This window comes from Cyanistes caeruleus, chromosome 8, assembly GCF_971803275.1.
Source record: "Cyanistes caeruleus chromosome 8, bCyaCae1.hap1.1, whole genome shotgun sequence".
NCBI lineage: Eukaryota > Metazoa > Chordata > Aves > Passeriformes > Paridae > Cyanistes > Cyanistes caeruleus.
The window spans coordinates 2,641,499-2,669,157 of NC_141708.1; the positions used below are offsets into that span (position 1 = coordinate 2,641,499).

Genomic DNA, 27,659 nt, shown 5'->3' on the forward strand with positions numbered 1-27,659 from the left:
TTCCTATTTTCCCTAAAATGAAAGTGGCTGATTTGAGTATTCAGGAGGATTCCTTAGTTCTCTGCTACTCACCCAGAGGAGTTTCTAATTTCTACACCTGAGGCTAATGGAGAAGCAAAAGGAAAAAAACAGTGTTTGAGTCAGGAGTTGCACATGAGAACTGTTAAAGACAATTATTTCATGTGTGCATTAACCAAGGGTAGAGCCTCTTGCCCTCCTCACCTTGGGTTTTGTCATTCCTGGTCTCACCAAGCTTGATTCTCTTGCTCAATATTTTAATTATTCTGTTATCCAAACATTCCCAAAAAATTAACTTCCCAAAGAGAGGAGAAGCCTGGAGAAATTTGTAGATCCGAACAGTTACCACCAAGCTAAAGGAGAAAATCCAGCTCGAGGTTCCTCCTGACCCAGTGATGCTCTAATCTTATTGATTAAATCCATGGATGTGACTTTCATCACAGGATTAGCCTAAATCCCACAAGTTCAAGTAGATAGAAAGGATTTATCAGCACTTTCCCGTACAAAGGTGAGACAGTTCCTTTCACTCCTCTCTGTGAGCAGCAAATTCCTCAATCACACAATGCTTCACCTGGGAACTTCACAACTGCACAGGGCACCTGATGAGAGAAGCCTAAACCAGATTCTGGAACCTCTCAGGCTGCAATGCCAGCCTTGCCTCCCCTTTTCCAAAGTGAGGACACCAGGAATGAAGGGCCACCAAGCTTTTCTAAGCACAAACAGACACCTCAGGTTCCACTCCAGATGGCAAGGGCAGCAATTTGTTCTGCATCACATTTGGTGTCTCATCCCTCCATACCCAACGTGAATTAATTAATAAACTCAGGAAACTTCAGAAATCCAAACAATCCAAATTTTGAGACTTCTCTAAGTACAACCCTGCTGAGTCCTTGAGTAGGACAAGCCAAGATGCTCACTTGACCTTTCTGCACTAATTGAAAAATACAGAAAGAAATAAAACCTGGAGAAAAGGAGGCTCAGTGGTGAAGCTTCTGGCTCTGCACAACCCCCTGCCAGGAGGGGGCAGCCAGGCTGGGAAGGGACAGGGACAGAACAAGAGGAAATGCTGCACTAGGGGAGGCTCAGGGTGGACATCAGCAGGAATTTTTCCATGGGAAGGCCATGGAAAGGGTGGCCAGGCCATGGAAAGGGTGGCTAGGGAGGTCTGGAGTCCCCATCCCTGCAGGTGTCCCAGGAAGGGCTGGAGGTGGCACTCAGTGCTCTGGGCTGGGGACAAGGTGGGCATCATCCACATCCATCCACAGCTTGGGACTTGGAGATCTTGGTGCTCTTTTCCAACCTGAGTAAATCTGGGATTCTGTGAAATGAAAAGTTCTGGACAAAGCCAAGATTTCCAAGAAACAAGTTCAGTTTCTTGCTTTCCTTCCTCCCCCCCTTTCAAGCCAGACACTTTATTTTTAGGGAGCTAATGAAGTGAGCTGCTCAGTCACCACTTTAACAGCTCTCCCCCCCTCCTTCTGGCTAATCTGTATTCAGAGTACTTCACCACCAAGTACTGAGGGTATAAAGCTGAAACTAGTGCTAAAATATATATATATATATATGTAATTATTGACTCTAACAGCATTATTAATGTGCCATAATGCAGAGCTTACAAGAAGCACAATCAAGAACGTCCAAATTGATTTTTAATATTAAGAAGTCCATTAAGTGAAACACCCCGGATGCAAAGAGTAATCACATCACCCCGAGCTCTCAACACTGGCTCCTGCAGAAAAAGCAAGATGCTGATTTAGACTAACACAAAGCATTATCCAGAGGCAGATGTTTTGGCATCTGTCTTGTGGCAACTCAGAATCACAAAGTAAGTGAGTTTTGATGTTCCCTCAGACCTCTTACATTTCACTGGGGGCCACTAAGGAGCTGTAACTTGGCTCTTGCTCTGGCACCATCCTCCAGGAAGACAAGGACAGCATTTGAACATTAGCTGTGCTCACCCAAGAAAGGATCTGTGCCTCAAGAAAGGATTTCAGTGCTCAGAATTAAGCAAAATTCAAAACCACCTCTACACGTGGTTATCAGAAAATTTACCAAAGCTTCAACACTGCTATGAAGAAAACACCCCCAGGGGTCTGCTGGGCAGAAGAAGGACAAGAGTTAAGGGCTGGAGGGGAGGAGGAACTTGTCCAGCTTCTGGTCAGTGCTGGCAGAGCATCAAACGTGCCTGGGCTGGTGATGAGTCAGGCCAGATCCTCCAGCCGAGGCTCCCCAGGAGATGAGAAGTGACCAGAACTGGCAGAGCAGCAGCTCCACGCCCACCCCAGCCTGATGTGTCTCCATCCCTGCCCTTCCCTGGCAGCAGCACTGCACCCACCCCATCCTCAGCCAGCCATCCAGGGTCCAGCCTGTCAGCACCTCAGGGACAGCAGCACCTCCATCAACAGTAAGGACAGCCCAGGAGAACTCCCAAATCCAGCCACAGAACCCCAAAAACTCCATCAACGGCAAGGACAGCCCCAGCAGAACTTCCAAATCCAGCCACAGATCCCCAAAAACTCCATCAAGAGCAAGGACAGGCTTAGAAGAACTCCCAAATCCAGCCACAGAACCCCAAACAGCCGGGGCTGGAAGTGACTCTGGAGATCATCCAGTCCAGGAGCACCCAGAGCAGGGGCCACAGAACACATCCAGGTGGGTTGGGAATGTCTCCCTCTGAGGAGACTTCATGGCCTCTGTGGCAGCTGTTCCAGCACTCTGCTACCCCCAAGGAAAGGAGCTCCTCACATTGAGGTGGAACAGCTCGTGTTTTGGCTTATTTTTGGTTTATGTCCAGCCACAGGCTGTGCAGCATCCCAAATGGCACAAGCTCACTCTTAAACCCAGTGTGTGAAAAGGACTTGGAAACCCTTAAGTCCTTCCCAACACAGAGCTCCAGGCTAAACCCACACAAATGGTGTCAAAGCTCCCCCAAGCCCAGTTTGGTGCTCCAGGAGGCCACAGAGCTCCCTGGGAACATCCCTGAGGCATTATAATTCTTCAAGCCTCTCCTTGCCATGGCAGGGAACTCCTATTGCACTGAGCAGAATTGTGCTAAGAGGGTGTATTTTACTAAGGGTTACTTCAGCAGTGAGCTTGATGGCACAGCTGTATTTTAACAAGCATTTCAGCGACTAAAAAAATCAAGTTCAACCCTCTGAAACTCCTCTTGCACTACTGTGAAAACAGGAAAAAAATGACACAATTCACTGCAGCACCGAGCTGATGATGCAGAGCAAAGAGCCTAAAGCAAGGAGGAAATGATGTGATGGGGAAGATGCTTTCATTTCCTACTGTTCTTCCACCTCAGTATTTCTACAAGGGAAAACAAAATCAAAATTCCTCTGTTCCTTTCTCAGGAAAGCCTCTGGAATGGGAGAAAAAAGATGAAGGAGTTTGAGGCTTTTTACACATCAAACCTTACTCAATTTCTTTCTCTTTGTCATCACCTTATCTGGCTGTCTCCAAAAGCAAGAGTAGAGACCCCAAGTCAAATAAACCCTGAGGAACTTGTTCTGTTTTCCCAAAAAGAGCAGTCAGAGAAAGGAATGACCTGCTGAGAGCCCCAGTTTAACCCAGCAGTGCTTTCCCCCTCTCTCCCAAAACAGCCAGGCTGAGGCAGAAATGGGAATTCAGCACCGCTTTTCCTGAATTTGTACCTCACACCCGAATTTGGGGGAAAACATCACCATGGGAGCGAATCAAGCAGCACTGAATGCATTAAAAGATAAGAGCAGCATTTTGCAAAAACAGGGAAAAATTGTTTTTCTCCAAACCAGGGGCAATCACATGCTCCGGGCAGCTTCCAGCGGACTTGGCTCGGCCACTGGCCCTAACAAAGGGTCACTGTCCAGCTCCCTCTCAGCACTGGGGCAGCTCTCAGAGTCACTCCATATCCCTCCAATTCCAATTTTCCTACTGAACCCACACCAATTTTTGTGCTCATTCTGGAAGAAATAAGGAAAAATAAGTGATATGATCCCACTGCTCATTGAAGAGGCAGCATCACATTTTATTCCATAAATTCACAGACTTTTGGGGAGAAAAACAGGGTAGGGGAACAGCCTAAATCTTTGCTTCCAGATACTGAGCTCCACAATTTTGGCACAATAAGGACCCACCTGTATATTCACAACCATTCACTTTATCATGAATTAACTTAGTAATTCTAAATCCTTTTCTAGTCTAATCTGAGTTGGAAGGGACCTACACAGATCATCAAATCCAACTATTTTTTATTATTATTTAAATTTATCAATGATTTTTAGTATGTATATAGTGTAATAAATTCATATTTTAAAGTTGGTGTAGCCCAGTAATTGATCCCAGATGTACACAGGAATTCCCAGGTGAGAAATTGGTTCCCCACTGCTCAGACACCCCTCAGCCTACTGAAACACACCAAAAATAACCCTTATACCTATTTCCCTCACTGCCCTGAGCCTCAAAATTGCCCTTGTTAATTCAGAATAGTTCAAAGCTGTAAATCCTTCCTTCCCAAGCATAATCATCCAAGGAAAATGTATTTTAAAAGCCCCCTGATGGTCACATATTAATGCCAGGAGGGTGATTAAGGTGCCACTAACCCAGCAGTAACTCACTAACCTCTGCTATAAGAAAGGGAGGATTTTGATTGTTCTTTCCCTGTTTTGGGCAGGTTATTTTCCCAGAATCACTCTGAGAATTCCCTGAAAAGGGCTGAGGCATTAGCACCCAGCACATGCCCCTGGCAGCCGGGGCAGAGCAGGGGCCAGAGCCAGCTCCTGGCTGAGGAGCAGATCCGTGCTGTTCCTAGCACTGCTCTGCTGGAAACAACAGCTTAAGGGGACTGATTTCCCTGCCATAATTCCCAAAATCTGCTCCCATGTCTCTGTTCAGAAATCTCCAACAGGCAGCAGAAGCTTGTGCTAGACTGGACAGGGTAATTTTCACCTTCAAATGTTTGCTTCCCTCACTGCAAAAATACTGAGATCGACTAAAATGAGTGGTTATTTCTCAAGGATTCAACTCACCTCCACTTGCAGCACCTCTGCCTCAAAACAGAACTGTTAAAAAAACAAATTAATGACAGCCAGCACACTGCACACTCAGCTCATGTGCAGCAAACCAGCTTGTTTTTGATATATAAATCACATATTTGCCATGGCTACGTTTGGTGGAAGCATCCTCTGAGACACCAGGAGCACTCAGCAGTGGGATCTGTGCTGGAAAAGGTGGGGAATTTATGCCATTTTCCTGGAGGAATCTAATTCAGTCCTCTTGCTAAGCAGCCTTCAGTGTTCTGGAGAAAATCAATTTAACTTTAAAAACATTTCCTGTTCCATGAACAGTCCAAGAACAAAAGGAAGCTGCCGCACACAAAGGTAACAACACAAACTCTGTCATGTGCAGGTGCAGCAAGAACTCAAGATTTCATAAATAATCACCAATATTTTACTTTTCACTAAGTTTACCCAGGCATTTCTCAAAGGTGTCACAACCCATCTCCTGAAAAATCTAATATGGCATGCAATCATTCTAGCTCCCCTCCACAAAATTATTTTATATTATCCACACTTTTTATGTAAATGTTATGGAAGCATCCAGACAGCACTTTATAAATATAATACATGAACTCCCAGTCTTAAAAGTTTATATCTTGATTTAAGATCAGCACGCTGTGTTATAGATGCTATCACACCCGCACCATAGAAGCTTGCAGTTATGCCAATATTTTAAATATTCAAGCTCTAAAAGTATTAAAACTCCTGGTTTTCAGCCAAGAACACGTTCACCTTTGTGTGCTCTAACTATGGAAACTGCAGCTGTAGCAGGAAGCCCAAACTGTACTTTCTGTGTTTAAGGCAAAAATCTGAACCAGTTCCATCACTCATCACAGCCCAGTAAATAAACAGAGGCCTCCTCTGCAGCACAAGTGATTGATAAAAATCTGTTAATAAATCACTTCAAGAATACATTCAACTAGAAAGTCAAACCAGAGCTGAACCCACACAAAACTTCCAACAATGTCAGCAGCACCATAACTGAGTCATTCTCTGAAGTCTTTACTGAAATGTGCTTATCTGGCTATATCCAATCTTTATTTTTTGGGAATAAGAATTCCCCACCCCACAGAGCTCAAACTTTCATCACTCCTTGAAGACTCAACTGATTCTTAGAGAAAGTTTAGGATATTTTTCCCAAAAATGCTTTGCTGATCTTAAAAGTCTTTTCCAACCGCAATGATTCCAAGATCATCCAAGTCCAAGAGTCAACCCAGCTCCAGCACCATGGTCACCTCCAAACCATGTCCCCAGGGGCCACATCCACACGTTTTGGACACCTCCTGGGATGGGGACTGCACTACCAGGACCTGATGGGATCCCATTCCTACTTTGTGGCTGCAGCACTGATTTAACCAAGCCTTTGCCATAATCTTGCATAAACACCACCTCCACCAACATCCCAAAACGGGGATTTAGCAGGAGAGGGACCAAACAGAATCCAATTCCCACAATCTGCACTTTAGAGACAGTTCAAGACCTTAGAAAAAATTCCCTCATCCATGAGCACCTCCTGGGACTCTTCAATGCTCAGTGTTAAAGCAACCCCATCTAACTGCAGATGTTCCTATTATCCAGATTAACATCTAATGTGCTTTTTTAATCCTTTTAGAGTCTTAGCTCCAGTCAAATGCTCAAGAACACAACCAACAAACACAAATAAGCAAGGTGTAGTGTAATAAATATCAAAAGAATATCTGGCTCTGCATCAGAAAGTTTGGGCTTGGAGTTTTGTCCCGTTTGACTCACACACTATGAAAACTACTGGCCAAGAAATATCTCTGCACCACAAAAAATATCTGTTCTCATCTCCAGCTACTTCACTGTGAGCAAGGACAACTGTTTTCTCACCAAAGAAGCTCAGTGATGGAAATCTCTGGGAAAAGGATCTTTATCCATAAATAAAGATCACTAAACTGTCACATGTCACTAAATTAATTTTAAAGAGGAGTCAATACCAGCTGTTTGTGAAGGCAGTCCCAGAGCTCCAGGAATTCTGAGCTGCTCCTGGGCACACTCCTGTGATGGCCTGAACAAAAAGTTTGATTCCTTTATGCCCAAATGTCAGTGAGCAGCATCAAAAAAGTGCAGAACAGCCCAGGGGAGGTGACAGAGAGGTTGGACAGGGACTGTCAGCAGCTACAGAGGTGTTGCTGACAGGCTGGCAGGGAAGGACAGAGGTGAACCCTGCCATACCAAACACAAACCTTGTACAGATCAACCCTGAGTGAAACAGAAACCAAAATACCTCCAAAATTAAAAAAAAAAAAAATTAAAATGCCACAAACCACTTTTTTTTTTTTTTACAACCAGTTTGAGTCACACCATTTACCTTTCACACACTTCAGAGATCAATACACAGAATAAAAAAAAACACCAAAAACCAAAAACCAAACCCATAAGATACACCAGGCTCACACAGAAGGAAATAAAATACGCTCTCAAGTCTTCTCCACCTAAGATTCTCAGTCAAAAAAGGTGATGGATTGATGGAAACACCAACACCTAGCAGTCATGGCAGGAAAAATATAACCAGGAAGGCTGAGGCAGTAAAATAATGGGGAAAAAAGGGTGAGCAGGAAGGAAGACATTTCCTGCAGGGATGACAAGGTAAGAGGTGATGCCTGCAGAAAATTGGTGGGAATTTGTGTGTAAGGACAAAAAGAAGAGATATAAAGGAAAAAAGAGGCTGGACGCCAGGTAACATCACCACTACCTCGGGTTAGACAGAGAACACTAAAGGCTTGAGTATAAGCATTATCTTCTATACTAAAACGACAGATGAGCCATAGATTGATGCAAAAGAACAAGAATTCTCCCACAGCACCCCAAAGCAGCAGGAAAGAGTCAAAGTGAATCAAATAAGAGCTGCTGGACACGTCATCTTTTAGCTCTTAAAAAACAGTAATTAAAGATTTCTTGTTCTGTCGATGTTTTCACTCATACACTCCCATTTTGAGAGATTAACCTCATATTTATCAACAGAAGCGTTCCCACGGGCCCTTATCGCTAACTTTTCTGGCCCAAGGAAGATTTTACCTCATCTCTGCACAGTCATGAAGCTGCAGTGCAAGCCCTCCTTCAGGGATTTATTCAGAGGACAGCATTTATAGGGCATTCCGAGCCGCTGCCTCGATAATCCCCAGCCATGGCAGGGGCAGGATTTGTTCACTGGAGTCATATGCACAGCAGATTTTTCTGAAAGCAAGCGTCCTTTTCAATCGTTCACCATCTGCCTCCAGACTCACAAACTCAAACTCTCATCAACGGCTTCCATCTGGCTCAGCACTGAGAGATTTCCTGTGGCAGGGTCTACTCCAGGAGCACTTTTTGCTATTACCAGTTGCTTCCACTTCATTTCTGCTACGCAGACACCGCACACTCTGCATGAAGCATCTCCTCAATGAAAGCACCCAGCTCCACCATGCCCTGAACCATTCCCTGCTGCCAACATTTCTTCCTGCAGACCAGCTGGCACTATCAGGATGATGCTCCAGGCTAAAGCAGCAGCTGGGAGGCAGAGAAGCTGCTGGAGACAGGTAAGAGTGGAGCTTTCCATAATCCTGTATTCCCAGAGGCACCAGCAGCACCGGGCTTTGCCATGTTCTCCCTTAATTCTCTTTTTATTCCATGTATGAAAACAGGGAAAACCCTCCTAACACAGGACAGCTGAAGGTCTTAGAGAGGTTTGGGTACCATGTGGCCTCATGTGTTCCCTGTCCTCCCAGGACACTCGGGCCCCATTCCCTCCACAGATGTTATTTTATCCCGTCCAGCTCTGAGCCCAGTGACGCCGGCATTTCCGCGCTTTGTTTGGATAAGCAGGAGAAGGAAGGCAGAGCAAACACAAACACCTAAGGCTGTACTTCCAGAAGGAATCTGCATGCCTGAAGAGGCTCTCAGGTGTTTTAGAGGCTCTGTGGTCTCTCCACTCCCAAGTGCCCATTCTGCACTGCCAAACCTTCCAAATGCTCCTGGAAGCTCTGCCAGAACCAGCCAGGAACTGCCCAGGTCAAGCCAGGAGGTTCCTCCTCAAGGAAGAGAATTCCTGATGCCCCCACTGAAGCCCTCCCCACATGGGACCCCTCAGGGATAAGGAGATTTTCCCAAAACCCCCACACCTGCTCAGCCAGGCAGCTGCTCCAGCGGGTTTTCCACCTCGATATTCAATAATTTGTGCAGCACATCCATTAAAGTGGCCCAGCTCCTACAAGAGCAGGGACCTACAAACAGAGTGCCTGAAAAACCCAAGTGCCTACAAGCACAAACATTGATTATGTACAATTTTGCTGCCATTCCCGTTCAGAAATTACACAGCAAATCCTGTTCCACTCACTTGTTGGTATTTACTACTGGGGAACACAAAGACATTTTACTACTCCAACACCCTCAGGCAAAATCAGCCACCAAAACCCTCTGCAAACATGTTCTAAAAAGGGTTGTGCTGAAATAATATAAGCAGCACTGGAAATAAAGCAGCAGTGCTAAAAAATATCATAAAAAAAACCCCAAATTCACGTATGGCAGCCAATGGTTGCTTCAGTTCCTTCTCCATCTGTTTGTTTTGTTACGTGTATGGCACATGATTACACATAATAGTTCTCAATGCAATTATTTCAGTTTAGTTACAAAGCTATATGAAGCAGAAAAATATTTCCAGAGATATTTCGTATTTCTGCTGATGAAACTGAAATGTGGCAACTGCTGTTTCTTGTGTTCCGAATCTTTACATCAGAAATGAGATTTAATGCACAAATTACATAAACATGGGAAGATAATTCTATAAATATATAAATGTTTGCACAACTACAATCTGAGAAGGGAGAGAAAGTTTCAGAATTACAAGAATTATCTCTTATTGAACATTTGTTTAGTTTAGACAGGGCGTGATTTCAATTCCCCCCACGCCCAAGTTAAAGGAGGAAAGTATTCCAATAACTCATCAAGGAATTCATTAAGGCCTTACTCAGAAAATTATTTTTGTCAGAACAGCCTTGGAGGCCACCACAGGCTAGAAAACAGAAATAAAAAATGCTTTTAAGTTTAATAAAAAAAATAAAATAAAAATGAGCTGTCAGTTGTCCACCACCCTGCCAAAGAAGACCCATAAGGAGGAGCAGCTCCACTGAGTATTTTGAGGACGTTTAGGACTTGCAGGAAGTCAAAGGGGAGAAGTAAAACTGACACCTGTGATGGAATAAATACTTTTAAATTATTATTATTTATTATATAGTATTATATTATATATTAATTATAAATTATTATAAAATATTATTATTATTGGATTAGAGGCAGTTCCTTGTTGGAGCTTCCATTCATTAACAGGAGTCAGCCCCAGCTATTTATCTCCACCTGGACACATCCACAGGTGTTCAACAAGAGGTATTGGGTTTCAGCCCTTAAAGATTAGACAAAGCAAAGGATCCCCCATATAATAATATAAATAAATAATCCATAAAGGATCCTCCATCCTCCACAGCCAGCATGGGACATATTCCAGAAACATCAATATTTAAAGGAAAAATTATCCCAAATGTATTCCTGTAGCTGCAAGCTGACAGAAGGGCTTTCCTGGACAAGGTTTGACTTTAAGTTGCCTCCAGTTGTTTTTTTCTCCCCCTTCCCTGAAAGCTTTGCCTTTGCAGAAAGGAAAATGCCTTTGTAACACAAAGAGATCAGTGCCAAGGTGGCAAACAGCCCAAAATGAGTATTGTTTGAGTGCACCTAAGTCAGGCATTTCCAATAGAACAGATTAAGGGACAATTACAAAACCCACCAAGGTGGTACTTGAAATCAGAGAATCCCAGAATGGTCTGGGTTGAAGGGACCTTAAAGCTCATCCATTTCAACCCTCTGCCATGGGCAGGGACAACTTCCACTATCCCAGGGTGCTCCAATCCCATCCAACCTGGCCCTGGACACTTCCAGGGATGGAAATCCCAAATAAAACACCTTGGATCAGCCCCCTGACTACTGTCACTGCCACACTTGCACACCACAGAAAGTGTAAAACCTCATTTTTCTACCTCCTCTTTTATTTTCTAGGATAAAGAGTAAAATTACCAGCTGAGAATTTCTAAACTGACTGAAAACTTCCTTTGCAAAGATAAATAAAAGCTCTGTATTATGGCCATAGGCAGCTGGCTACCTACTGAAGTCAGTCTGTGCTCCATGAGAGAAAAAAAATATAGTAATTCCTGGAAAATCCCATCAGGAATCATTTCTCAGAACAATCTCATCTTGTAATCTTGTTGCTGGCCTGGATGAAAACAACCAGGAGTCCACAGCCCCTTCCACTTATCTGGTATCAGTTATTCCTCTCCAATCTGTTGTTTGCAACAAGTGTTTATTGACAGAGAACAATAGTGGCTGCTGAGTGAACTGGGAGAGCTGAGCACATGTCTGCAGTCCAGCTCGAGTCATTCCTGCAGGAAAAGGTGTGGAACACCTTCCAGCCCCTTCCCCCTGCTTCAGGGCAAGCCAGGGATGGGGCAGCACAGAAAGCAATTGCCTCAGCAAGAGGGAACTGAAGAGTATTGTAAAGCAGGATCACAGAATGGTTTGACTTGAAAGGGATAATAAATAAGAATAAAGATCATCCAATGCCACCCCCAGCCATGGCAGGGACACCTTCCCCTGTCCCAGCTGCTTCAGCCCCAATGTCCAGCCTGGCCTTGGGCACTGCCAGGGATCCAGGGGCAGCCCCAGCTGCTCTGGGCACCTGTGCCAGAGCCTGCCCACCCTCCCAGCCAGGAATTCCTTCCCAATGTCCCATCTAAATCTGTTTTCTGCCATTTTAAAGCCATCTCCCCTTATCCTGTCACTCCATCCCTTGTAGAGAGTCTCTCTCCATCTTTCTTGTTGGTTCTTTCAGGTATTCTAAGTCCACAATGAGGTCACTCCAAAGCTTCTCTTCAGGCTGAACCATCCCAATTCCTCAGAGCAGAGGGATATAACAAATAAAACCCTGGGTTTATCTATTTATTTTATAACAAATAAAACATCTGGGTGTCCATGGGATATGCTGGCTCTAGGGAATTGAACATGCATGTGCTCACTCCAGTTAACTGATCAATGCAGCAGCCAATTTTCCATGGACATTTTACATTTTTTCTCTGTGGCTTTGGGATGTGTCAGAGCACAGCCCTGCTGTCACCAACAGCAGTCACCTCTCCTGCCAGGCAGCTCCAAACCTCCCAGCACAGCAGCACTAAAATCACCAAGATGCATCTTTTTCAATTTCCTTGAAGTGTTTCCTTCCCTGCTCTAAGACACAAATATTCACAAGCTCATCACCTTAAACAAGAGTCCCCACGCACCAGCACAGCTGCCCACAGCCTGCACTGGAACTGCAGAGTTCCACAAAAGCCTTAAATCTGTCCTGAAGCACCACAATCCTCCCTGAAGCAGCAGAAGAGAAGCAGCAGTGCTGGGCTGTAAGATTCCTGTGCTTTCACTGCCTTTCCTCTCGACAAATTCTTATCCCACCCTGTTCAAAGAGCAGAACTCAGCTGCAAAACTTTTGAACCATAATCACAGCATCACCTCTTAGTCCTCCAACTCCTTAAAGCCATCCCTAATAATAAAATATATATTTCTATCTACCTGGTTTGAAGGTAATTCCATAGACCCCTTTGGAAAAGCTATCCCAGTCTCAGAGAGGCACAGAAAACACCCTGACAATGAAGTGTGGCCAATGTCCCCATCTAAAATTAGGTTTGTTACTATTTGCCAAGTCATGACACACAACAAAGGCTCACCAGCAACAAACAAAAATACTGGAACTCACTGAATTTGGAAAAGACCTCCAAGACCATCAAATCCAAGTGCAATTCCCACCTTGTCCCCAGCCCAGAGCACTGAGTGCCACATCCAGCCCTTCCTTGAACACCTTCAGGGATGGGGACTCAACTCTGTAACTGGGAAGTTCTCCTTTTACATCTGACCATCCAAGGGCACATGGCACTAATTTTCTATTCCACCATTTATTCAGTTAAAAAAAAAAGGATTGAACTACCACAGTAGTGGTCTGATCACTCCATATGAACACAGAGCACACTTTGAACACAAAGACATTTTAAATACAGTATTTGCAGGAACCACAGTAGCACCAGTTTTACCTCTCACTGCAGTCCTCAGCCCAAAGGAAAAGAGGCAAAGAACAGCAGAATTTAGGATTTGGAAGCTATCACAGCCACTGTGCACTATCTCAGAGGTGCTGGTCAGGCTTCCAGACTTCCCAGAGCTCTTTACATCCCTTTTCCCCAGCAGAAAGGAAAGTGCCAAAATTACAAATTTCACATCACACTCAAAGCAGGGAAGGTGTGATGGAACAGCCACACTCCACTGCCACTTTGTGACACCGAGAGGACAAGAACAGCTCCCAGGACTCTCTGGAAGCCTCAGATGTCCCCGTGGAGGAAGCCACACACCCAAGTGCTCCCCTCCACACAACCACACTCCTCCTCACCAGCACAGGGTGAGGCATGAAAGGCAGGATTGAGATGAAGAAGGATCCACAGCACTGGGAGCAGGGAAAAGCTCCTCCAGTGAAGCTGATCATTTCCCTGTTTTGCTCAGCTCCCCATATGTTAATCCAATATCCGGATTATCCCATTAGATCCACACCCATTCCTCCTGCAGCCTCCCGCATGCTGAACTCTCTCAGGAAGCGGAGCTGAGTCACTCTCTCAACTGCCTGCTGAGATAATGCCTCTGCACAGAGGCTCGGGGCAGCAAATTCACTTTACAGGCATGCAGGGCATCCAGAAGCACCCCCAAACCCTACTGGGCCATGGGGGCAGTGCTCCTTAACACACCTGTGTCCTACCAGCTGTCCCTACAGCCTTCTGGCATAATTTGTTCCAGCTGCCTTACAGCCAGCAAATCTTCAGGTCTATGAGATGTTAAGAAAGCTCTTGTTGTGCACAGGGATATACCAGAGGAAGGGGTAAAGGGATATAAATGTATTATATAAGCACATGTGTGAATTTTATATCTACACAACTCTGTAAATAGACATACGTCCATTTCTGAGCTCCCACTGCTGTGGCATAACACAACCACAACAACACACCTTCCCCATACCTCTGCTTTGGGGAAGCCTGCACACAGAATCCCAGAATATCTGGGGTTGGAAGGCACCTCTGGAGATCATCCAGTGCATCCCACCTGTCACCTGGAGCAGGTGACACAGGAACACATCCAGATGGGTTGGGATGAGACTCCACACCCTCCCTGGGCAGCTGTTCCAGGGCTCTGCCACCTTCATGGAAAGAAGCTCTTCCTCATGTGGAGGTGGAACTTCTCCTGGCCATTGCTCCTCACCCTGTCACTGAGCACCACTGGAATGAGTCTGGCACCATCCTTTTGGAGATATTTGCATTGATGAGACACACTAAGCACTGCACATTATGTTTCACCAAGTCCCATCAGCATTCCTATCAGGGATTTTCTCCCTGTCAGACAACACTGAGTCAACATCAGCCCCCAGGACTGGTCATGGGAAATAAGAAGAAAAATACTCTCAAGCCTGAATTTTCAGGTTAACAGTGCCATCTCCAATTCTGCTTGGGACCACACAACTGTTGCACCAATTCTGCACAACCTCCAGCTTTCACAAGCAGCAAAAAATAAAACATCAGAAGACTCACAGTGCCCTTTCTTAACAACATAAAGGTCCATCAAACACATAGAAACAAAATGGATATTCATTTTCTTTAGGAGGACACCAAAAAGTAACCATCCCTCCCAAAGCAGCCTATAAGTGAATGGCACAGGCCAGTGAATGTTCAACTAGCTCTAAATCTGATTTATCTCCTTGCGACACTTCATCCACTTCCAACCCTCACATCCCTGTCATTCAGCAGAGAAATCCCCCAGTTTGGCAAGGATCTCAGCCTCCTCGCAAGAAAAAGAAAACAAACTATGAGAGAAATACAAACCTATTAAAAGACCATTACAAGCTTCTCTGCAGAGCAGTGGACACAAAAAAAACACCAACATCATCCTGTGCTTTTTCAAACTGGGAGGGTTTTTTTATTCTTAAATTAAATTTAAATCCAGTTTTCTTACTACACATTCAACTCCCCACACCGGACACAGAAATACACTTGAACTATGATGTAAAACAATCAGGTCTCTTTCACACGGGGTTTTTTCTCCCATGTCATTTTCAAATCAATTTAAAGACATTCCTGGAAAGCTGGGCCCCAGTCAACCCCAGCACAGCAGCAGAGTTCCTGCAAAAGAGGAACTTGCTTTCGAGGGTCACTGAGGTTGTAACATCAGCTTAGGCTACGTGACAATTGTGTCATTCCAAAATAGCCATCCCACACCACCAGGCAGATAATTTGGAAACTTAACGAGCGACTGCCATCAGTGGCATTTCTGCTTCCCTGTTTGTCCTGCATCCTCAGCGCTGGAATTATCCACGGATCCCACACGGTGTAACCGGGATTTTCTAACGATTTTTAAAAGTCAAGCTCTGCTTTTCTAGGGATACACACACAGAATTTAAAATTAATTCCTACAGCTGGCTTGGGTTTTACTCAACCCCAGAAACTCCCTTCTTTCTGCTCGCTTTATGAGGTTTAGCTGTGGGTTTCTACAAAAAGTTGTTCTTCACAATCAATCCAGCCCAAGAACCGTGGTGGGCATTGAACTTCACGTTTCCAGTTTGAACAGTCAGATTTATTCTTTCCTTTCCCCCAGACAAACACTCGTTCGTGCCAGTAAAGTTTTCTGAGCCGCAACCCCGAGATGAAACCTTTTGCACCAAACGCAACATCTTTAAACTCTTGAGCGGCCCTCTCGGCACAGCCCTGCCCAAACCTCAGCGGGGTTTGGTCCTGTTCAGTCCCAGCGCGGATGTTGGAGGCACCAGCTGGGAACAATCCCCCTCTGTTCGAGAGGGACGGAAGGAGCGCAGGAGGAAATGGATCCCGGCGAGCGGGGAAAGCCTCATCTGTATGAGCATCACAGTCCCCGCAGAGGCGAGAGCCTTGCTCCCGACACATCTCGGAGGGACAGCGCTCGGGCCACGGCGTGGGCTCCCAAAGGAGCCGGCCTGGAAGCGCATCCCGCTCCGCCGCGGGGAGAAAGAGCCCGGCGTGCCAAGAGCTCGGAGCTGCTTGGTGCGCGCAGCGCTCGGGGAGCGACAGGAACGCAGCGAAGGGAGAAACGCAACTTCTCCCAGCGGGGCACGGCGCTCCCAGACAACTCCTCAACTTCCTGGGAGCCACGAGGAGCCGGGCGGGGGAGGCAGGAACCGGAGGGGACCGGGGAGCACCGCGCTCCATCCCGGCCGCGGAGTGGAGCGGGGAGCGGGCAGGGACGGGGAGGCCGCGGCCGGGGGGGGCCCTGAGCGCAACAGGCGGGAGCGGGGCGGGCGCGTCCTCACCTACGCCGTACTTCTCCTCCCTTTTGGTGGGCACCCAGCGGGTCATGGCGCCGGGAGCCGCCGGGATGCCAGAGCCCCGCTCCCTACGCCGCCATTTTCCGACCGCGGGACGGGAAAAGTTTCTCCCGACGCTGGAGTCATGTGGTGCGGGCGGAGCCAGCCCGGCCGGCCCGGCCCGCCGCCCCTCAGCGTCCCCTCAGCGCCCGCCGAGCGGCCCGGGCCGGCCCCCGGCCCCGGCCCCGGCTCCTCACAAAGGCAGCGCCTTCCCTGTCCCCGGGTTCGTTCCTGCTGCCTCCCCCCTTGGCCCGGGGGTGTCCCAGGGACACCCGGCTGTGTCCCGCCTGCCTCCCCGGCTGTGTCCCGGGTTGTGCGCTGCCGGGAAGTTTCTGGCTGCGTCCTCCCCGGAGATGCGGCTTTGAAACAAAGTTTGTTTTTTTTAGCAGTGTTTAATTGTTGGAGCGAGATGCGCGTTTGGAGGCTGCGGTGCGGGATGGGCAAGCACGGGAAGTGGGTGGAGGAATATTGCGGGGTTAAACACGGCCAAGTGCGGGGGCTGGAGCTGGATCGGGAAAAGCGCCGGTACCGACCCGGGCTGGGGATGAGCTGATGGAGCAGCCCTGGGAGAAGGGCTCGGGGGTCTGCTGGTCACAGCTGGACATGCCCCGGCCGTGTGGGAATAAAACCTCCAGTCCTGGACTGATCCTGCACAGAACGGGGGAGTTCTGTCCTTCTGCCCCGCTCAGGTGAGGCCGCACCTGCCCAGCTGCCTCCAGCGCTGGGATCCAACGTGAGGAGCTGCTGGAGCGAGCCCAGAGGAGGCCGTGGATACATCCCGAGGGCTGGAGCCCCTCTGGAGCCAGGCTGGGACACCTGGGGGGGCTCACCTGGAGAGGAGAAGCTCCAGGGACACCTCAGAGCCCCTTCCAGTGTGTAAAGGGACTCTAGGAGAGCTGGAGAGGGACTGGGGACAAGGGATGGAGGGACAGCACACAGGGAATGGCTCCCAGTGCCAGAGGGCAGGGCTGGATGGGATTTTGGAAAGGAATTCCTGGCTGTAAGGCCCTGGATCCCTGGAAATGTCCAAGGCTAGGCTGCACAGGGCTTAGAGTATAAAGATTATAAACTTTCTGATTTCTAGGTCTAAGTCCAAAATCTTGTCCAAATCTAATATGTCCTGGGTAATTAAGTTTGGAATAAATTATTACAAAAGAACGAGCAAGGGAAATTAACTTCCTGTCTCTAATCCCTGTACTCGTGGAGACATCCAGGACCATGATTTAAAAAAAAAAGAAATAAAACTAAAAGCCTTTAGGAAGCAGAAAATAAAATGTGTAAAAGTCAAGAAAAAGCAGAGGAATAAAAGGAATAAAGAGAAGTGAAATGACTGACTGGCTGTCATTTGGTAGGATTAGTCCTCTGCCAAAGGGGAAGCCCTGTAGCACAAATTTAAGGATTAAAATAGATCCAGGGTTGAATCTTTTTTTCTCCTTATTTTCTTGTGTTGTGTGGATGGCAAAGAATCAGTTTCTGCAACAGCATTTTTGCTGTCAGGTTTTGAGATCAAGTACTCAGAGCCCTGAGTGAGTCTGCTCCTCTTTGGCTGTCCCTTCCCTTTACCCACCCTTGGGATGAGTTTCCCAGGACATCACCAACATGTTCAAACTAATCTAGGTTTTATTGTAGCTGTCCTGCGGAATCCCAAGAGCTTGTGATGGAGCCAAGCTCCCTCACCTTTGTTCATTCTGCCCAGGAGTGAGGACATCAAAAGGTTTTCAAAGTCATGGCTTGTCCTCGTTATCCTACACTGATGGATCAATGATCCAGAGCCTTCCCAGAGAAAACTTACAGGGGAGCTCTTTGATTTCACACCTTTATTTTTGTAAGGGAAATCAAAGTGAATCGACTGAAATACTGGAGGTGCTCACTCTGTGCCTGTAGTCACCTTTGCTTTTCCACACCAGGGAAAGTGAAAAGCAATATTTATTTCCAGCTATGGATATTACACCCTTTTGTACAAGTGCTTTAGTGGTGCTCCTAAATATATGCAGCAAAACTGCCAGAGCTGCTCAGGCCTCAGGTGCTTTGGGGGTTTTTGAGGCTATTACTGGAACAATCTGTAAATCTGGAAGCTGATTGACTTCTCATTTACATCACTGATAACCAGGAATCACTTCCTTGGAACTGTGGTGGCAGGAGACACAAAGCAGGATGCTGATGTTAATTTAAACCTGTAATTAGTTAATAAATGAGTTGTTGCTGCATTCTGGCATTTTTGGGCCTCAAGGTTCAAAGTTGAAATGTGCTTGTTTCTGTTTTGAGAGAGGCCAAGAGTGCACTGCTGTTTCCTCCCTTCATGAGAAATGTGCTGCTGCCACGCTTTCTCCAGGTGTTAACCAAGAGTTAAATTAAATTCTCCCCAAAATTGGCACTCCTTAGTCCCAGCTTACCTCTATATCTGCACTAAATGGGAATTATATGGACACCAAAGATCAAGTACAAGCCTAAGGCAGGAAGCACCAGGCTCAATAAAATGAAAGTTAAAGAATTACTTATAACTTCTACATATTAAATCCATTCAATAGCACCATTTATGTTGATGTCAGTGAAAAAGAAGAGGTTTGTCCTGTTGTCTGATCATGATCTGTAACAAATATAACACAGCTGATCCCGTGAGCACCATAAAGCCTCATTGCTACTGATGAGGGTCTGTATTCATTTTACTGCTTTCCACATTCTCATTTTAATGAAAATGTGTTACAAGCAGAGCTAATGCTATTAAAATTTTGATAGCCGGTAAAAAATGCTTCTAATTCACAATGCATAAATATCCCAATGCTGGGGTTTTACAGCTAGGGAAAAAATGGTAATTTTTGGACTGTGACATGGAGAAAATAAAAGATTTTTATTTCTTCTCTGGCAAATGTAATACAAACTGTCCTGAAAAAAGCATTTTTCATTAAACTGTAAAATGTTCAAGCTGACATATTTTACATGCTTAGGCATAATATATTTCTTCACACTGTGCATGTGTGTTTTTCATTTATTAAGAGGAAACTGAAAAATGTTTCTTTCCACAAAACCTAAAAGTTTTATCACATCCTTATGTCAACTCTTGGGGTTCTCATCTGATTTTTTTAATGCATCACACAGAATTGGAGACAGTTCTCTTGGAGCAAAGGAACATTCTTTTTCATTTCTTAGTTCCACGAAATCCAAATGCAGTGTTTGGCCATGAGTGATGTTTGGAATTCTTGTCACTGCATCTTTCAAAAGGATGAATGGAAACAGAGCTGCTGCCCTGCTTGAGACAGATTTGCAATAAAAAAGAGATATTCCATAAATGCACAGATATGATCCAGATTTGTTTCATGGTTATTGCAGATGACTACACCAGGGGAATGTTTGTTCCATCTCAGTTAAATATCGCAGGTTTTTGTAGTAATTTCATTCCATTGACAGGCCTTGTAGGTAAATTCAGCATTTTCACACAAAACACATAAGTGGTTCTTGTACACCCACAGTGCAGATTCTTCTTGGAAGTATTCCTCCCAGGAGGAGATGGGTGGACTTACAAAAAAATAATGTAATCACTTTTTGGCTTTTCTGTTTGCACTAAATATATTCTGTTGGAAATGTTATGTCTTCTATTCCAGCTGCTGATCATCCATTTTTGCTGTAATTTCCATGAGGGGTGAATGACCTCTGTGTCTGTGACTGGCTGCATGTTCCATGTTTGGGTGTACACAAAATAAGAGTTTTTTACACCTGGTGGGAAGAGGCTTTTAATAATTGCTCTGGTTTACAATGTATTGCAATGAATCAGAATGGATATAAAATTAAATTTATGAGTTTGTGCTACAGAAATTACTTCAGCCTTGGCTTTGCAGATACCTATTAAATGTCTGATTAACTTGGGGGTCTCTTGCAGTTGAAAGTGGACCACTTTCAGGAAGAATTAATAAGCCAAAACTTCATTTCCTTTGACATTCCTGTTGGCTCCTGTCAGCCAAGGTGTGTCATTTACAAACCTGCACCAAGTTTGACAAGAGCTGCAGGGAACTTCTGTGTTTGTGAAGGCTGCTCAGTAATCTTTCCTCTTCCTCTCACTTTCGTAGAAGCATTTTGGTTCTCTGGGTGTATCTTGGGCTTTTCTTCCAGCAGGATGACACCTGGGATGCCCCTGCAGGGCTTAATTTGCCAGCAGAAGTGTTCAACGGCAACATTTGAGTTTATTTAGCTCTTGGGATGAACACTTCAGTCATTGCACTGGTTTAGAGTCTTTGAGAAGGGTTAAAAAGAGCCTCTCTCCTTCCATCCTGCTGGCTCCATCAGCAGTTTCTGCCTTCTTGCATTTGAATTTTTATATTCAGAGATTATGGGGCTATTAGGGATTTAGAGGGTGATTAATTATTTCTTTCAGAGAGAAGTCCAGAAAGGAGCTGAACATACTAATTTATTAAGTAATATTATTTTATTAAACTGTTTATCTTTCAGCCTAAAACATGGGGCTTGGCTGTATATCAAGAAAGGGATTGTGTTCTAAATTATGTTCTTTCAGACTTGCTGAAAATGATAGAACACACAAGGAATCTTCAGAGGGGTTGGATGTTTACATGGAGATGTGTGACCATCTCCCAGGTACTCTTTACAAACGCACAGGGCTTCCCAAAGTGATGTGTTTTTGGAAGGATGGGATTATTATGGATCCAGCTTAGTTTATACCCTGCTATTTCATCCTGTGCTCTGTAATAAAAACTGCTTTACAATTCCACAATAAATGTCTACAAAAGGGGGAAATCTGATTTCTGACCATGCCGGAGTGTGAGGTTTTACATTCTTCAGGGGGAAAGTGCAGTGAGATTTTGTGATGGGTCAGTGCTATCTCTGTGTGCTCTGAATAAACACCATTTACATGAAGAGCAGATCTTCTGTCAAAAACAATCTCAGGCATCACCTTAAGGATATTTTTTGTGACGTCTTGGACATCGACTCATGAGCTCTTTCCCCACAGGTTTTTTTTTACCCCTCACCCTTCCCATGGTCTTCATTCCTGCAGGACTGAGGCAGCTGAAATCTTCTTGGTCATTGCAGGTTTCACCAATTCTCTGCAGCCAGAAATTTCATCAAATCTAAGCTTTTTTTTATTCCCAGCTAAAGTACTTGCTAACAGGTGGAAGATCCCCTCACTCATGTGAGTGTTAACTCCAGAAGCACACACAAGTTAATTTTTTAGCAGCTCCTTGCACAAACGGGGCTTTAATTCTTATAAACAGACTCAGGGATATCTTGGCAAATTTTACAGTCAAGCCCAAAGCAGCTGAGGGAAAGGGTTGTACAAAGTAATATAAAATAAAAGTCAACTTAGACTTCACTGTTGTGGGAAGCTCCTCTTTGCAACACCTGGGAATAACCAAGAGTACGAGGTTTTATGTGGTTGTGGGGTATTTTCATTGGTGTTTACTGGTATATTTTTCATATATTTGATATCTACACTCAAAATGAGATTACGAACTCAGTTTACAAAACTTTCTGACAAATACGAATAAAACTGATGAAACAAAAATCTGGATGTAACAGGTCAGGGATGAATCATTCCCAGAAAGTCAATAAAGTTTAACTATATCAACTCCAACAGATCTGTGATTTTAAATCTGTGTTCAAGCTCACAGGAAAAGTGAAGAGCATTTTCCAAAGATGTTTTCTGGGACTATATTCTGGTAAAGCTGTTACTTATTAGAATAATGATTACACAGAAGAGCGCAGGCTGGAGTTGCAAACATCCATTATTTCTGGTAATAAGGCTCAGCACTCATGTTGCACTTAACATTTTGAAAGCACTGAACAAATATTAACTCTCTCTCGTGATCCAGGGAGCTTTCAGGATCTCCATTTGCAAGGGGGAGGCAGCTGAGCTAGGACTAGCTTTTTAAAATGTGACAGGCATTCAGAAAAAATTGAGAAACTCAGAATGCCAGGCCACTTCTGTCACCTCCTGATGATGTGATTTTCCTGAGGCCAAAAGTGACACATTAGCTGGGGCAGGGTTAGATTGGATGATTTCCTTGGCCTGCAGACAATGTTCCCTCTCATCCTTTGATGAACGATATGAGATGACAATGAGAAATGACAGAGAGGGAACATGATGTACTAGCACCTGTTAGAAGGTTTGAAAAACTGGTTACTGGAATATGGAGTGTTTGAAGCAACGAGGAAAGTGAGTTTGTGGGAACAAAGAACCGGGTGGGATTCACAGAAATCACTTCCACGTATAAAACATTAATTTCCAAAACAAAAACAAAAAAAAAAAATCCCATCTACTCTCTACCCAAATTTTATTCATCTGAGTCCTTGGAAGCCCAGGTTAGGAAGGGATGAGGGGATGCCCAGGAGGCTGCGTGTAGTGCAAGAAGCTGACATCGCTTTTGATCAACGGATTGATCCGAAGCAGTCGGCAAACCCTGCTCAGGGAATTGTGCAGCGCTGACGGGGTCTGGGGGCAAGTGGTACCATTATCTCTCCCTGGCTGCTCTCCAAACCTGGCTTTCTAAATGGATTTCTCACTGCAAGCTCGCTCAGCCTTCCTACCGAGCAGGGTTGGTTTCCGGAGGAATCTTTTAAAAGACTTTATCAGCTGTTCCTTAGGACAAAGCCTTTGCTCTCCTCTGCCTCTGGATGGAGACTTCAGCCACTCTCAGGGGAGATGATGGGGTGGAAACTCCACACCTTCCAGCTGGGTGGCCATGGCAGGTCCAGTTCCTTTTGGAAAATACCAAATAATTTTGTTTAACCTTGTACTTGTAACAAGTGACTGATGTAGCTCAAACTGGCTTCTCCAGAGTGAGGTGTGATCTTCACCTGGGGACAAAGAGCAAGCCAGGAACTCAGCCACTCGTTTGATCTGTAAATCCTTCCCTGGCAGGGTGGGCAGGCCCTGGCACAGGTGCCCAGAGCAGCTGGGGCTGCCCCTGGATCCCTGGCAGTGCCCAAGGCCAGGCTGGACATTGGGGCTGGAGCAGCTGGGACAGGGGAAGGTGTCCCCGCCATGGTAGCAGATGGAACTGGCTGAGCTTTAAGTTCCTTCCAACCCAAACCATTCTATGTTTCTGTGAAACCAGGTGAATTTTTCTTCCCCTTGTGTAAGATCCAGGATTCCTGGAAAGTGAAGACAGGTATTTGCTGTTGCTTTGCACAAGGCTCACGTGGAGCACGGAGCTGTTTGGAGTCGGCTGCCAAACACCAAACAGCGCCTCGTTCCTCCTTGGAAAAAGGACAGGAGCTGATCTAATGCTCAGCGCCTTCCTTTTGTCTGGCTTAGGAAAACAACTCAAAATTCTCTCCTGTCATGTTGGAAAAATGTCACATTTTTATTTCCAGCAGGCTCCTGCACTGAGATGAGTCAAACCCAATAAAGCTGATATCTGTATTCCTGAGCTCTGCCCAAACTTCAACTTACAAACTATTTATGTGGAGTTGTTTGGAAATGGAAAGTTGTGAGTGCTGTTCTGATTCTGTAATCAAAAGTTGTTTGTGTCAGCCACAGGAGCTACTCACCAATGTGGTGTTGACAGTGGTTGAAATGGAAATACAGAAGCCCTTGTCTGAAAATGAGAAAATCTTCCTCCTCATCAGAAGCCTCCACCTGAAAAACAATGATTTACTTGTTTGACAGAGAGAGAGACACTGATAAAACAAACCATGTTCCAGGCCATTTTCAATGTTCATCATCTATCTGTCTATGAATATGTGCTTTTATCTCTAAAATACACGTATTTCTGCAATAACAGTATTAATATTCTGGACGAGAATCCAATTTTATCTTTAAGCAGCATTTGCCAGGGATTGTTAAATCATATAATGGAAGCTTTGTCTAGACACATTTCTCAGTGGCCAACTTAATTTTTTTTTTTTTTACTTTGATTGTTTTTAATGTATTTCTCGGAAGAAAAGGTCCTAATAAATTTGTTTACAACCTTTTCTAGAAGCTATGTCAGTTTTATAATGTTCAACTCTGGCAATAATTTTTCTGAGCCAAGCCCCCTATTCTTGGAGTCTGAATGTTCTCTGGGAGAGCCCTCAGCTGAAAGTTCCCTCAGATTGTTATTAAAAAAGTTATTAGGTTTTTCGAGAAAAGTGAAACATTATCAAGTGTATTACTTGGAAAGGAGCAAAGCTTTCTTTCAGTGACTGCAGGATGTTTCCATGTGATGATTTTTACTACAAGTTATGAACAGAAATTCCCTGGGTGTATTTCACAGTGGAAAATCCAAATTATGGCCATTATCAAACCCGGGACAGCCTCATCACCCAGGCAGGGACCAGGACATGGCTTTAAAGTCTCAGCAGTGGTTGTTGGAACAATATTTTTGTGCAGCTTTTTTAAAGCTGCTGCTTTGTCCTCTCGCCCCTGGCCTTGCTCCCTGAAATCAATGGAAAGGCTCACGTTGGTTCTGGTGGGATTTAGCTCTGGCCCAGCTGAACAGGTTTCAGCTTTGTAGACCTTTCAATCACGAGCAAGCCTGACAAAATGTTACTGCTTTCCACAGGGCTGCAGGTGCTCTTCCTGGGGCTCATAATGTCACGTTTTCCTTTGTTTCTCAATGCTCTTTATTAATGAAGTATTATTTTATTCCACTTGCCAGGTGTGCACCTCAATCACCTCAAAACGAGTTTAGAAAAAAATGCCAGGATGGTTTTAAAAAGTAGCTGCATGAAGCTTGATTTTCCCCCAAGGCCATGAGTTCATTTAGGACCTCTTTCCTTGGTTTGGGTTGTTGGGGGGTTTTAAGTTAATTTTTGAATCTTCCCCTGCAGCATTATCCTGTTTTAAATTTAATTCTGTGTAAATTCAGTCTGTTGTCTGAGGACTTGTGCATCAGTCAGAGAAGGAGAAGTGAAACTCATTAATTGGGTGAATAAAGCAGAAGGATTCCTTCCAGGATTTGGAGCTTCCTGCCTCCCACAGCCTGGGGGGATGTTGAGAGCTGTCCCCACACAGTGGGGAGAGGGGACACGAGGAGCCCCTTGGAGGTTCCCAAACCTGCCAAGGCATTTAGAGGGAAAATGTCACTTTGCAAGGCTCCAGTCATCCCAGTGTTCCCTGCTGGTGGTTGCTGGGGAAGGCAGCAGCTCCAGGAGGGTTCTTGGATTGCTCTCACCCTCTGGGTCCATCTGCTGGGACATCTCCAAGGACATTCCATGGATGACATCACCTCTGCTTACGGGAGGGAGTGTGGTTTCCATAGCCACACTTCCATCCCCTCCATGTCCCTGCCTGCGCTGCCACCTTAAACACAAAGGATTCACTTTCCAATTTAGAGAGGTCTGAGCTTGTGCATCTCAAAGCTGTCACACTTTGATTGTTCTTTCAATGCTTTAAAAACTCAACTTTCAGCTCGACTGCGGAGCGAGAAATATTTCTTCCTTGAACTCTCTGCATTTATACAGCCCTCTGTCTTTAGATTAGACAAGCAGATACAAGAATTGTCTTGTAAAATTGTAGTTTCCCTTTAATAAGCCGCTCTGACAGGCAATTATTCATGCAGTCTGCTCAGTGCTAAATGTTTTTTCATGCTGTGCACCCCTGTCTCTTGATTGCAGGAATGCACTCCTGTGAATTATAATTATGAGTAAATATGAACTGGTGTGCAGGAAATGATTTACTGGGCCTTCCATTGCTACATGCTATTGATTCTCCTCCCTGAACAAATAACATGTATTTTTTCATTCTGTGGGGTTTTAAGTATTTACTGCAAGTCATTTTGACAGAAGTTGGTGAAACTCTGCATAAAGAATCTCTTTCGTGAAAAATTGTTTGCTAATGTTTAAATTTCAGGACAAAAATGGCAAGAAGGTGTTAAGGTTTGGTGCTGGAATATTAAATATTATGCAGACATAATCATGTGGATCCAATTCACCTTGATAATTAACCCATTTTCAGATACTTTCAGACAAACCACAGGCTTGTCACCCTTAATAAACCAGATATTCCCTCATGATTAAAAAAAAAAAAGAAGTCTGATTTCACTCTTCTTAGGTCTGTGTATGTTTGGGACAGAGAGAGTAAAAATCTAAACTATATAAAAACTATGTAATAATAACCATTTTTGCTCTTTGGCTTCAAATATCAGCTGTGTGATAGAAATACAGCAGGAAAGCCCAAAAATAGACAGAACTTCGTGAGCCTTTCAGGATCTAAAGTTTTCTTCCTCTCCAGGCAAATCCTGTTGACTGAGATGTGAATCCTCAGAGAAAACAGTGGAGGTTCTGCAAGGTTCAGAGTTGTATTTAATTTTAGAAATAGTATCACTTACGCGGGTGTGTAAAGAACAAATCGTGTCAAGCAAAGATGACTCCTTTTTTAATTAAATCCTAAATTAGTGGGAGAAGGCGAGGCAGTGCATGAAAGCATCTAGAATTTACCAAAGCGTGTCTCAAAATTGTGTTTGACAAATGAATCCAAGTGGATTACACAGAAATGCAATTATGAGCCCGAGTAATTGGCTAAAGAATGTTGTGAGGAGTAATGATGGGCAGGGGAGCGCAGTCCTGGGCCCACGCAGGACACCAGTGGGATTTCGCTGCACCCCGAGGAAGGAGCTTTGTGGTGATAATGTTTAACTTTCTTGTGGGGTTGGTTACCTGGCAGAGCTGAGGATTTGGGGAGTTAGAGGAGTGTTCTTCCCTTTGTTCCTGTCTGGCTGAAGGTGTGGTGGGCGGCAGAAATGGCGCGGCCTGCCTCTGATCACAAACACATCCACGGCTTTCCCGAGTCACAACCATTTCTCTGCCTCACAGAGAAACATTTGCAGACAGATTTCATCTCCCAACATCACCTCCTGTGCAAGGCTGTCACCTTTTGGGGCTGTTTCCCCACAGCTCACCTGTGAAAACACAAACAGTTCCATGTGCCTGTGGCAGGGCAGCAGCACCCCACAGATTTTCTGAGGGGTTTTCCTCATATCCCTGCTGACTGAATACTGGGAATTACAGAATAATTTAGGATGGAAAAGAGCTCTGAGGTCATGGAGTCCAACCATTAACCCAGCCCTGCCAAAGGCCACCGCTGACCCATGGCCCTCCTCATGAGGAGAAGGAAATTTCCTTGCTAAAAGGACAAATAAATTTAAGTCCCTGTGTGAGCTGAGCAATTGCCTTCCCTGTGAGGCACGAATCCGAGTAAAACACGAGCTCAGATCACGCAT

At 45.0% G+C, this 27,659-nt stretch overlaps 1 protein-coding gene and 1 long non-coding RNA gene across 3 annotated transcripts in view; both read right to left on the bottom strand.

Annotated features, from left to right (window-relative positions):
* DOCK1 (dedicator of cytokinesis 1) overlaps window positions 1-16,680 on the bottom strand; it is a 264,360-nt gene extending 247,680 nt beyond the window's left edge. The window contains exon 1 of one of the 2 annotated variants that reach the window (XM_086900707.1): window positions 16,459-16,680. In XM_086900707.1, coding sequence (XP_086756833.1) covers window positions 16,459-16,504 — 46 coding nt within the window. In that variant the 5' untranslated portion in view covers window positions 16,505-16,680. The remainder of the gene's footprint in view (window positions 1-16,458) is intronic. The other variant, XM_086900708.1, reaches the window with a different exon arrangement.
* Window positions 16,681-19,341: 2,661 nt separating this feature from the next.
* Window positions 19,342-27,642, bottom strand: LOC111931412 (uncharacterized). Its single transcript, XR_002865531.2, has 3 exons — window positions 27,097-27,642; window positions 24,010-24,097; window positions 19,342-23,214 (listed from the first exon to the last, which is right to left on the bottom strand). It is a non-coding gene; the product is annotated as an uncharacterized LOC111931412 (long non-coding RNA).
* Window positions 27,643-27,659: the final 17 nt, after the last annotated feature.